Here is a 13,533-nt window from a genome sequence, read left to right as displayed (position 1 = left end):
AACTAATCAGCGTCTCGTACACAGGAGAGCGGTTTTACAACGCTACCGTTAATCACGTAAGTCAAACAAACAAGTGCACCCTAACTAACGATAAGGCACCTTTTATGGCGATCCTTATTTGCATAACGCAGCGCTGGAAACCGGTTTTTGTGCATTGGAATTTCTTGGTGAGGATAAATTCTAACCTATGTCGCAATCAACAGGAGAAATGCACTGTTCAATTCTAACAATAAGGACTATTTGAAAACTGAAAAATGACCTTAACGTTTACAATTCAGTTGAAATATAAACTATCTGGCAGAAAACGCCATAACAAAAACATTGACTTAGTCAAAACACGCCTCCGCATCTTTGGATTTGAGATTTCAAATTTCAAAAATGCCCTACATAAATGTAACTCATCGCAGAAAGTTTTTCACCAAAATATTAGCAAACTAACTGTGCGATAACTGCGACAAAATTAGCTGGATAAAAAGTTTAATTTACCTAATGTCTCCAATGATGTGAAATTGAAAAATAATATAATACGATTGTAAAGTTAAATAACTTTCTCTATGAAAAACACTATTGTGCATAATAGAAATCACTTAGAAATATTCAATCTGCTCTGTTCACGATGAAATTCAATGCAAAACGCAAGTGCAAATGGAAACATTGAACAATTCCACAGTTATACATAGACGCAGGAATTTAATAACAAATTGAAATTGTATTTTTTGACACAACTCATGGTTGTACTACATATATATAATTGGGAACTTTGTCTAGTTTTTTAATGTTTGTTACAATTCAAATGAAATGCTTAAATAAATTGCTTTGATATAGTAGAGTTCATGCAAAACATAAGGAATGTATGTTTTATCATTAAAATTTTTACCTGGATGCAGTTTGGTTCAGTTGTACTGTTGCTGTGCGGCGCTATAATTCATATAAAATCACTGAAATCCAATTAACCACGGGTACAACATTCGCTTTCCTCTGATTGGTCTCTTACTTTGTAACTTTCTTATCTGTGATTTGGCAACTTATATACTGTATATTACAGTACTTTAAATTTTAAATTAGTCTCCATAATTCAGTTTTTATAATATGCTTGAACTTAATGTTATTTTTCTCTGTTCCACATTTCAGTTGTTTCTTTTGACATTTATGGCACTAGAGCACGTAAGCGTACGCATTGCAGTGCAATGAGAATTTGCATACGTTTTCTCGTAAACAAGTCCTACTGTGGTGGTTGCATTTCACTACGTTGAGCAAATAATGATTTTCACGACTTTTCACCTAAAATCACAGCAAAGAAATTACATGAGTTAGAACTTTTCAATAATAATATAATTATTATTTTTTTCTTGACTAGGAAATATTATTGAATTAAGAATTGAAATGCAATTTAAACAAAGTATTTTAGATATATTTATAATAGTGATCAATAGCTGCAAAGTAAGTGCAAGTTAAGGCCACGGTCAAAAATTTGCATGAAAATTTTGGTAAACAAGTTGAGATTTGCTTGCTTTGCAGATAGATATAGCTCACCACTAGCCTGAACTTTTAATATATGCATAAAACTTCATCCAATTGGTTTTTTTGAACAATTCAATGGTGTCTATTGTTCAGGAATAACATAATAATAATAATAATAATTATTATTATTATTATTGTTGTTTGTTGTTCATTGTTATTGTATAATTAAAATAAATAGTTTTGTACCTTATGGTTTTTCGTGTATTTGTTTCGTAATGTCAAAAAGCCACTTTACGACAATGGAGCCGGTAGAAAGTGAGAAAACAGGGGTGAAAGAAAGCAAAGTCCGCTCGTTATAGTCACGAAAAATGAAAAAAAAATATTTCGAAATATAAATCAATTCAAAGAAAAGCAATGTCACACAGGACAAAGCTCCATTGAAACTTTAATGAAAAAAAACATTTTCATTAATTATTACAATGAACGGCAAGACAGCAAGTATTATAATATACTTATATTATATATGTACGTCAGTATGTTCAAACAAATATATGTGGCCCTTCAAGTAAACAAACATACAAATATGAAGAAACAGCCATGCATGCATGTATATGGGAAAACATATGAGATGCATAGTGTGCCAATATCCTATGAGATAATGTTGCTTCAGAATATAATGACGAGAAACTACTGCATGTCAAAAATTACTGGGCCAGTAACATCAAAGGCTAAGCTGAAATAAATAATAAATGAAAAAAACAAGGAAATACTTTTTTTTAAAAAAGGTACAAAAAATGTGCTTCAAACAATGAACAGCCAGTTATATGTTTCGACCCGTCAGAGATGCACGAGCACGCAGTCAGACAACCGGGCTTTCAAGAGGAGATTATATTATTATTATTATTATTATCATATAGCAAGAATAATGACTGAAAAAAGAAGAAGAAAACCGTCCAATTTGATGAACAAAAACAGTTGGAAATATGCTGTTTTACATTTTTGTCATTTTTTAAAGCAAGTCGTAATAATAATATTCAATCTTGGGATTCAGCAACCACATGCAGCAGGAGTAGTAAAGCACCACTTGCAGTAGTAAACAAAAAGAGGAAATAAATAAATAAATAAACAACGCAAAAAAACAAATTGTAAGCCGAACACCGACCGACATAATAAAGAAGACAAAGTTGGCTAGCTAGGCAGCATCGTAGTCGTCGTCAGCGTCGTTGTTGTTTTGCATTTCCCATATTTTGTGATTCATTTTTGAAACTGACTGTAAAACAGCAGATGCAGATATTGTTGGTGCACTTGTCGATGATGAATATGCGGATGTTGTTAGGGTGGAATTTGAATTTAAAGGTGCAAATGTCGACTGTGACGATGAGTACGTCGACGTCACCAAAACAGATGATGATGGTGATGATGAAGAAGAAGAGGGAAGAGGAGAAGCAGCATGAGGAAGAGAAGGAGGAGGAGGAGGAGGAGGAGAAGAGGAAACTGCTGCCGCTGCTACTGCCGCCGCCGCTAACGATGGCTTCACTGGCGGTGGGAGAGGCGGCGGTGGCATCAACTGCTTTTGACGCATGCTTTCCTGCCATTGTTGTTGAAACCAAGCAGTTTGCAACTGATTCGCCGACGCTTGCTCAGTACGAGCCTGAAAAACCAACAACCATAAACAAACAAACAAGCATTGCTCTTGAGATGAGATGAGATAAGGTACTTTGTCGAAAAGCTGCTGCTGCAATTTGAGCAACTCTTCTTCAGGAATACCACATTTTTCCAATCTGGAATTTTGCCTTTTCAATCGTCGAGATGCTTCTTCATCACAAAGATCCAAAACGGACCGACCCGCGTCCAAATAGTCCGGACCAAAGCCCAAATTCTGCACAGCTAAAAATTATGCTTCTTGTATTCTTTTTGTGAAAAACTGATCCAATTATATACATATACAATAAGCAATTTACCACGAAATAGATGGTCTTTGTTGATGGTCTTCTTCTGGTCATTCATACAAAGCCGATTCGCCTCCGCTCCGACGTGCTTTATAAATTGCATGCAACAAAGATGCAACACGTCGCGAAAGTCGTTGCTCATGCGAGCATTTGGAAGCGTTTCACGTATAACACGATTCAAAGCGGCTCTGGGGATGCCGGGCTCGTCTTCTTCCGCCGCCATTTTGCGCATCTCTTCAACAAACACTTTTCACATGAAAATAAAAATTAAAAACAACAACAACAACAAACATATTCTTTTCATGCATAAAAAGAGCACAGCAAGTAAACAGAAAGAAAACGATATATAATCAACCGTCGAAAGCAAACGGATAAAACAGCAAATAAACAACTGCGGCATTTCAAAAAAAGATTTCACATCATATTTTAATTTTCACAAGTAAATTGAACCCCTTTTTTGCGAACAATCTGAAAACCAAGCACAGCAGCAATGATGCTTCTGCCGCTGTTTTGCATAATAATAATGATAATGATATATATATAATTAGAGAAAAAAATATGACTGACAGTGATAAATTTTGCAAAAGTAAAAGCATTAGCTCCAGGCAAGAATATCACACAGGTTGACGCCGTGACGATGGCAGCGTGAAGAAAATTATTACCGTTTAAGCTCTTGCCAACGTGAGCACCGAAAACAAACAGAGAAACAATATCACTCTCTCCAACTGATCACATTCACATATACAATAAATCAGCAATAAAATAAATAAATAAAAAGCAGGCAAAAATACGTTGCTCCTCAGAAGTCAAAGTCCATCGTCCACTAGCATTTTTATATACTCCACCGCCGAACAGAACTGTGTCCAACAGTAAGCTTCTTCACCTTCCATGCGACCGCTGTAAAATCCATTCACATATTGAATTGTCGACAGCAACGCTTCTGGATTGGCTTTGATCAAAACGTACACAACCAGTGGAACCATATCGTCAGCGCTTGGTGTTTGCGCGTTCGAGGCACGTAAAAGATGCATAATAGTCTCGCAGCACCGTCGGACACATTTCACTTTGTCTCCAGCTGACTGAAACAAGCAAGTATTATATATCAATAATGCATGTTACAAATTCTGAAGAGAGAATTAATTCAACTGTACCTTGTAGACGTTGATTTTGAGAATTTCAGCTTGAGCTGAGGGCCACGGGCATTCAGCAATGTATTCCTACATAATACAGAAAAAGTAAATAAGATATTTTTGAATTTGAAGCAAAAAACTGCACACAATCCATTATTATAATTATTATTACAAATAACCATCAACGTCAGTGTAATACAGCGTTTCTCACAATTTTATCTTCGCGGAACCCCTGTATATTTTTTTAAATGTTTTTTTCTTTATCAATGACTTACAGCTGCTGTTCAGGCATACACGATATATTCTAATAATCTAGTTAACCCGAAATGAATAATGGCTACTCCAATGAGATGTATAACGAATATAGCTAATAGAATTACTTAATTGTTTACTGGTAACATTTAAAAGGGGAAACAATGTGTCATATTTCGCGGAAGCCCGTCTGAAAAACGCTGGTGTAAATAGAAAAGTGAAAAAACAATTTTTTCAAAAAAATACCGTCGGTATAGCCAGACTCTTGTGAGTCGGAGTGATCAAATCACCAAGTCTTTGCACCGTTTGATGAAACAATCTGAACGTTCAAAATAGAAATTAAATAAATCAACACTGAACATTGAATTGATAAATTAAAATTATTCACCATGTTCTGACCAAACAAAAGAAAAAACAGAAAACATACTTGTCTCGCATGGCGTCCACTTCACCGTTTGGATACAATGCAGAAACGTATATTCTGGCCGTGATCATACGTTCAATGGATAATCGAATCCATTCCAATTGATCACTTGTACAGCCTAGTATTTCAATTGTAGAATAAAAATGTAAAAGTAAATTTCAATATACCATTCCAGAGGGAATCCGCTTGGAGAGAAGAATAGATATGGGTTAGAAAAGTTGAAAGTAGATGCGTCTTTTCGTCCAACAGCTGCAACTGTTGGAATTCATGAACGAAAGCTTTGATTTGTGAATCGAATCGTTGTTCAAGATAAAATCGTACACAAAATTCCACCACCGAGTGAATTGTTATCTTCTGCTCTCTAAATAAATTAATAAATAAATAACCAGATATACAAATATAATAATGTATAATAAAAAAATTAAATAATAATAACTGCAACTATTTAAACCATTACCCACACCCGTATTTGCGGACAATTTTGTCAGATAATCAAATGAAAGCAAGTATGTTTAATCAGTCATTTGCTACGTTTGCAACACCCTGGCGAATATGCTAACAAGAAGCAATTTTCACTCCAATGGCCGGCTAATTTAAATAGCAAAAGCAAATTTGAAAAACTCAAAAACCAAATTACTGTCGACTAACTTAAGTATAACAAAACAAACAACTATAACAAGAACATGAACAATAATAATAATAGAAAAATTCATAATCATAATCATATTCACCTGGTAATACGATTCAATAATTTCTTTATGAACATTTTCGACTGCAACAAGGACAACTTGGACTGCTGCACGTAATTGACATAGGCAGATCGTCGACCGTGCTCTTCGTGCATCGTTTTCAACAATTTGCGTACACTGAATTTTCAATTGCATCGCAAATAATAATAAAATATGCATAATAAATGATAATTTAAATTAATTTTTTTTCTACCCTTTCGAATCGAAATAGGACAACGTTCTCAGAGCGTCTTCAATTTGAACGCAAAGCGACATCCGTTCGCTGATCAACGTCTCGGCCAACTGCACGCGCAAGAATTGCTTCAACTCGTCGTGCTCTTTCACTTGCTGCAGAGATGAACATGTCTGGCTGAATATGAATTTCATCGATTAATTTAAAAATACAAAAAAACCACATATATACGTTCCTGCATTCATATTCAACTTAAATTTCAATCATCAAAAAGCAAAACAAAACAAAAAACAGAATAATTTTAAAGTATTGAATAATATATACGCAATTGCCGCCGTTTTTTTCCATGAAAAATTCTTCGTGCATTTTCTCAATAAATAAAAACAACATACATTTGTTGAATGAAGAACAGAAGAGAAAACAACAAACAACAAAACAGAAAAATATGCATTAATTTAAATGAAAAATTATTTTTCAAAAGACAATACAGAAAACAAAAATGGAAGATACACGTCATGGAATTTCATTCACAGCCGGTCAAAATCAAATACAACACGCACACACACAGATACACATATACGTGCACACTGATCATCAAACAATCGTTCATGCTTTAGCTTCTTTTTCTTCAAATCAATCAATCCCCCATTTCAGCAAGCTTTCAGCATATTTGAAAATTAAAAAAAATAAAGAATAATGAAAAAGAAAATAACTCATTTCTTTTCTTATTCAACATTCGGAAAATCAGAATAAATAATAATAATAATAATAGCTGCATACATCATGCACAATCATCGTGACCCGCGCACATGCAGACAATGTTCGCAACATTTCCATTAAGAAATAAATAAAATAGAATAAATAATAACGAATTACAGTGTCAATAAAATCAATATGAAATGAAAAATACGAATGTGCGTGCACTGAAAACTGCATTCATACAAATTTCAGTCATATATTCTTCATAAATTTGAACTGTATGCGTCTGATCAAAGAAAAGTATTGAAATAATAAAATGCATCCACACACACACACACACACACACACACACACACACACACACACACACACACACACACACACACACACACACACACACACACGCATACACACATGAGAGTTTACACACTGTTGAAATGAATGTATTTTTTTTAATTTTTAATTTTTCTTACCTCAGTCTGAATGTAACCACAGGTAATGTGTCAACGTCGACCGTGCTCAGTATGAGGCGAAGCTTGCGCTTCAAATCGACAAAAGCTTGGCATTCGGTCAAATTGTTCGAATCATAATATGGTCTAGCAGTATCCTCGTCCATCTGCACCAGTGGTTCCAGAGGGGTGGTGGTCGTAGTCGTTGTTGGACCACCAGGCTCGTCATCATTTCGAAGAGCCATACATCGGTACTTGTCCAAAATCTGGTCACCGGTTTCGGCGGTATAGTCCCGCGATGCAAACGGTGCACCGCCCGCCGAATCGCATGCACTTTCCCCTTGAACTGACGACGAACCTGCAGCAGATTCACCATTGCCAGCAAGCAATTTGCTGGTAACGTTACGAGCTGGTGTTCGACCTGGTGAAAATAAAAATTAACAAACACCAACACAACAATAAAAACAAATATTTTCACCTCGGAGTGGCTTCAATCCACGAAATCCTCTGAAAAGACCTTCACGACCAGCAATGGAAGAAGATGGTGCTGCTAGATCGGCATTTGTGGTTAATGTAGTAGTAGTAGCAGTAGCAGTGGATGCTGTTGTTGCTGCTATTGACGGAGAAGAGAAAGATGAACCTCGAAGACCAATTACACGGTTGACATGCGGTGACAATTTTTTCGCCACTGTTGTGGCAAAATTTGTGCGCAAATTGTTGCTACTATTACCAAATCCGACGGCAGCAGTGGGCGTTGTCCTGACGACGCTGCTGCTGCTGCCGCTAGGCATAGCTGCAGATTCGTTGTGGAAAACCACTGACACCTCTTCACGATCGAGTTCGTCCACCTTATCGCCACCGGCGCGAAAGCAAACCGACGGATAATTGCCATCAGCAACGACAGGGCAAGATTTGTGGTTGCTGTTGCTGCTCGTTGCATTCAAATATGGTCGAAATGATGACGACAATTCTTGCACAGGGACTGTTTTCCAAGTTCGTTGTTGTTGCTGCTTAGGGCGATGCTGCAAATATGCCCCAGACGACAAAGACGACGACGACGGTCCAGCTCCACAGCTGCTCCCTTCGTCTGGAATTTCTGAATACAACGAACTGCCGCTTGATTGTCGATGAACCGGCTTCGTCGACTGGCACGCACAAGGCAATCCTTGTTCCGACACTGAATCACCGTCGTCCGATACTGGCGATTTCAGAATATGACGAGAATTTTCACCAACACCGCTAACAGATTGGAACACGTCATTTTCAATATCCTGCACCCGGAGATGCAAAAAGAAATTAACATAAAAATTCTCAATGGTTAATTTTTTTTGGAATAATTACAAAATTATCCACTGCTTTTACCCTAAGCCGTTGATTTGGATCATTTTCAGAATCGGACGCTTCCACAGACCAAGTGTCGCTGTGATCGCCGACGGATGCGCTCGTGTGCATATGTTGCGCTTTTTCCGATATCAAATCCAGACGCGGAGCCTGCGGGGCAGGGCACGGCACAATGTCGGGCAACCAAGCTGACGACAACGGCAACTGCGATTGCTGCACATCGCCACCAAACTCCGAATCACTGGCCAAAACATCCGTAGACCAACTGTCACTTACCATAGAGTGGGTTTCATCTCCTGAAATGAAGGAATTCCATCCCAATTAAAGTAAAAATTCCGCTCAAGATTTTACTGTGGCATTCTCGGTTCCGCGTTGGCATCATTGCAAATTTTCCAAAGCGTTCTTCCATGGCGTTGGCTTTCATCGTCGGCAACGGCAGTGAGCAGCAACTGGTCTTCTGACGCATGTCACCGCTTCCACAAGGACTCTGACTGCTCACTTCAAAAGCGTTATCTGAAAAATACAAGATGAAAATCAAACAGTAGCTGCTGATATTTTTCACTTGATTGCCTGTATTTGACTAACTCCCAGTAACAAGCTCAAATACTCCCTCATATTTATACGACATAATTTTAATTAAAATAAATTCCATCATTAGCAGTTTACACTGTTGATTAAATAATCAAAAGCTATCGGTCCAGTTTGGCAAACAAACATTTCCTCCCTCTCTCATCCTCACCTCTCTCGCTCTCTTTCTTCACCTATCCATCTATATGCCTATTTCCTCTATTGGCATTCTACAGAATTTTCAAATTATGCTACACATTTATAACTGACCTTTACTGGTAAGCACTATGTTTTTTTTCTTATGCAGTGAATGAAATAAAATTAAACCAAAGATGTACATACATACATACATACATACATTCATTCATTCATTCATATAATTCAAATAAAACCCTAATAATAAATAAAGTGGGCCAAAATGAATAATAAATTAAACAAACCGTTCTGATCGGCTGGTACAGATGAAGGGGTATCTCGACCGGAGATGCTTGGAGAACCGCGCCCGCTGACGTTGGCCGACATGGGTACGGCGTCGACGTCGGAAAAGTTGTCGTTCAAAGCCGACATATCGGCATGGTCAGTGAGCTGTCCGGCGCTGGAACAGTCGGAACGTTGTTCGTCGCTGGCCACCTCGTCCAGTTGGTCACTGTTGGCGCCGAGTGAGTCCGAGTCGACGGCCAGCATGAATCTCGTACGCTTGGCGTTGCAAGAGCTCTCCTCCCGGCCGTATTTCATCTGACGCATCATTGACAAGAATTTCTCCTCACCAAACAGACCTACCGGCTCTTGAGGATCGCTGATGGCGAATAAAAATACATCCGGATATCCGGTCGGTGCTGACAACAACGATGCCGCCGTTGTGGTTGCCGTTGACGAGAACAAAGCTGGCGGTGACGACGACTGTTGCTGCTGCTGCAATGGTATATTTTGCACGTTACTTTCCGATGGACTTCTCATAAGTGACATCGTTGCCAACGGTTTCGTCACTGCAACAATAAAATTATATTTAAATATTATCGATGGGGGAAATTCTTTTATTTAAATTTTCTTTTTTTAATAAATAAATAGGCAGATAAACAAGTTACGTTTCATGCATGATCGACTGCGAGTGGTGGTCGATGATTGGACTGTTGAACGTGAAGTGGAAGAAGAAATTGCTTCAGTCAAGTCGATCAATTGCTTCGATGGTGTTCGATGCTGTTGTTGTTGAACAATAGTTGAATTATTATTATTATTATTATTATTCATTGAAGGCAACAAAATTGTCGTCGGTAGTGAATTCAACAGCTGCTTCAACTCTTGCCAGCAAGATTCCAGACCAGCAGGCGCACTTGAATTTTCTACCACCTGACGTAAAGCATTCAACTGAAAAAGAAAATGGAACAATATATACATATATATCTTTTTTTCTATTTTGTTTTGTTTCAAGTTTATGTAATAAATAAATAAATTAATAAAATCAATTGCGCTTCACCAATTGGTTGAGTTCGTCAGTTGAAAAAGCCGCGTGACGACGAGCCAGCTTCACCTCCATCGTGTAGATATCGTCCAAATTGGACCTGTGCAACGGTATGGAAACGGTGTCGGACAAAATCGCCCGGTAGAGCATGTGGACAGAATTGGTGTCAAATTGACTGTACAGATCGTTCAATTTCGAATCCAAACGATCCCAAGGGCAGACGGCCAACGCTTGCAAAATCTGCCCAACTTGCATCAGATTGAAGCGAGCCACTGAACTGACCGGCGTGTCGGACAAAATGCCAAAAGCTTCGGGATTGGCGATTGCCGGACAAATTATATAACTGAATATTAGTTCGGTGCAAATTTGATCGCATTCCGACGTGGTCAGCTTCAAACAGTCGCTTAAGAAAAAATGCAACTGACGCAAAAGCCAAGCCAAAGGAACCGGGAAACAATGCAAACTATCTCGAATGGATTGAATAAAATTGTTGCTCACCAATACCAAACGTTGAATAATAATTTTTCTGTAATTTGCAATATTTTCTTTATATTGCAAAGAACCTACAATTAAAAATGTACAACTTGATCATTTGAAATCCATTTCGTAAATTAACAATAAACAACATGCAATAAAATTAAGATAATGTGCCCTGATTTCAAAAAACACAATTTATCACCGCTGACTTGATACTGACCAACTAGACTGCATTTCAATGATTGAAATTTACACTCCATTTCTACAGTAAATTTGCCAAAGGTAGTGATGAATAAAAAAAAAAGAAAAATTAACTGTTAAATTAAAGCAAAAATCGTAAAACAGTGAAAATTCAGGAAATGAAACGGCACTTTTTGTTTTCATAATTTGAAAGAACACCTTCAATTCATACTTTTTGGAATTTCCATCAATATACTAAGCCAATAGATCTGAAACACTACAGTCTCAAATTTTTTCAAAAATCATTCCAATCAATAGACTATGCATTATCTAATATTCTAAAAATAAACAATCCAATCTTGTGCTTTATTTAACGTGCAAAAACAATTAATAAAATTACATAATTAAGTATTTTCAAACCAGTAAAACAATTTTAAATTAAAATTAAAAAAAGAAAAACAAAGGAAACAAACATTCAATCTGTTTGTTCACAAGAAAACCCCAATTGCCGCCCCAATTCAAACAATCTTCAAAATCTGGTTGACGAATAAAAAAGAAGAAATTTGACATGACAATTTCCAAATCTAACAATTAGCATCATGTGATGAACAAAAAACTGAATTCAGGATCAAAAACAAAAAAAAACGTATCACATGATCAGTGGTGATTCACCGAAATGACTTCTATAAGAAGCAAACAGAAAAGCATCCGTCATTTCCCGCTTCACGCTTCAGTAAACAAATGCATAAATTAAAAATTAAAACAATAAAAAAAAGCTATTTGAAAAGTGAAAAGTTTGCTCAAATGTAAGCCCATTTGAAGCGAAGAGGAAAAAGAAGAAGAAAACTCGATGATCAACTCTATACATACCTTCAAGTCCCCAGTTGGCCAACTTCTCAGTGGCAGAAAATCTCATGGCAGCTTTGGTGGGATCAATTTCCAGAAGTTGCTCGTTCTGACTGATCAACTGCATGATCGGTTGGTAAAGTGCGGACGCCAGGAACAGACTGACCGAAAACAGACTCCCAGTAGCCAGACGGTACATTTTGCAAAAAGCGCCACTGCCACGGCGGAGCATGCGACGCAAATTTTCCCCTTCACAATGGGAAAATTGCAATCGCATCAAGTCGCATAGCACAGCGTAAAGGCACTTTTCATCGTTCACAAATTGGCAAGAGCCGTAAACGCTGCAGAAAAAGGTAAAGCACAATTCGTCGGCCAAGTTCGGCTCGACGCATTCGAAAAAGTGCAAAACAGTGGCGACCAATTTGCTACTGTTCAGCAAAAGACGCAAAATTTCGGTGACAGTAGTTTCGTTGTTGGCCAGTTGTTTTTTAGAATCGGAAAAATGCGCATTTTCGAGTTGACAAAGCTGACTGCAAGCGTTTTGCACAGTCGCGTCGGGATGCGATTGCAGCAATTTGGACAATGTTCGATGTTGATGGCAGTGGATCCAACAAATCTAAAAAAAAACAAAAAATTGAATCAAATAAAATTATCAACAATAAGAATATGATCAATAAACTCCAACGACAACTGATAATAACTTTAATTCGCTCACTTTGACAAGTTCAAGAATTTGCTCTTCCACTTCCGTATTTAGGCATAAAATCAAGTCAATGTCCGCATTGACGAGCAATTTTTCATCCCTAAGCCGATAACAAAGATCGACCAGTTGATTCTGATAACGCATCGTCAAATCATGAGCAGAGCCGATGAAAATTTAATAAAAGCGCCGGAAAAAATACACAAGTACAGTTATAAAGATGCTCAGGTATAATTCTTATTTTTCCAAAACCGTATTATTAAGTAAAACTGTATAATACTGATGAAATTTCAACACCAAAAATGATAAATTTGATACGAAATTTTTTCAGCTAAAAAGTATTTGATTAATATTTTTATTTCCAATAATTATCACTACAGTAAGATGTGTGAAAGAAAATGTGAAACAATTTGGCTGCAAGATAAATAAATCATAACTTCTAGTGATAAATTCAAACTTGATTATATTATTAAACTGAATGTTTAAAACGAAAATTCTTTTTTCAAAATATTTAAATGCTGAATGTGCACAGCGTTTCAAGTACTTATTGAAAAAGTGAATGAAAGCTACTCTTACCGTTGTAAATGATGAAGAAAAAAAATAACTATACGTTAACAGTCATAATTTTTGCCAAATATTATGCCAAATTAGTAATAAAAACATTACACATTTCACATT

At 37.0% G+C, this 13,533-nt stretch overlaps 2 protein-coding genes across 2 annotated transcripts; both read right to left on the bottom strand.

Annotated features, from left to right (window-relative positions):
* Window positions 1-2,653: 2,653 nt before the first annotated feature.
* Tsp_04254 (conserved hypothetical protein) lies at window positions 2,654-3,926 on the bottom strand. The gene is made up of 4 exons (XM_003375020.1): window positions 3,887-3,926; window positions 3,423-3,644; window positions 3,140-3,348; window positions 2,654-3,112 (listed from the first exon to the last, which is right to left on the bottom strand). The coding sequence occupies exons 1-4, from the start codon at window positions 3,924-3,926 to the stop codon at window positions 2,654-2,656; spliced, it is 930 nt and encodes a 309-aa protein (XP_003375068.1).
* A 290-nt stretch (window positions 3,927-4,216) lies between these two features.
* On the bottom strand, window positions 4,217-13,002 carry Tsp_04253 (vacuolar sorting protein 9 domain protein). The gene is made up of 12 exons (XM_003375019.1): window positions 12,871-13,002; window positions 12,180-12,771; window positions 10,722-11,215; window positions 9,634-10,105; window positions 8,978-9,139; window positions 8,648-8,922; window positions 7,764-8,556; window positions 7,310-7,706; window positions 6,159-6,314; window positions 5,039-5,111; window positions 4,562-4,627; window positions 4,217-4,489 (listed from the first exon to the last, which is right to left on the bottom strand). The coding sequence occupies exons 1-12, from the start codon at window positions 13,000-13,002 to the stop codon at window positions 4,217-4,219; spliced, it is 3,885 nt and encodes a 1,294-aa protein (XP_003375067.1).
* Window positions 13,003-13,533: the final 531 nt, after the last annotated feature.

This window comes from Trichinella spiralis (assembly GCF_000181795.1).
Source record: "Trichinella spiralis strain ISS 195 chromosome Unknown Scfld5, whole genome shotgun sequence".
Lineage (NCBI taxonomy): Eukaryota > Metazoa > Nematoda > Enoplea > Trichinellida > Trichinellidae > Trichinella > Trichinella spiralis.
Note: the sequence above shows the minus strand (reverse complement) of the source record. Positions and strands in the feature narration are given on the sequence as shown.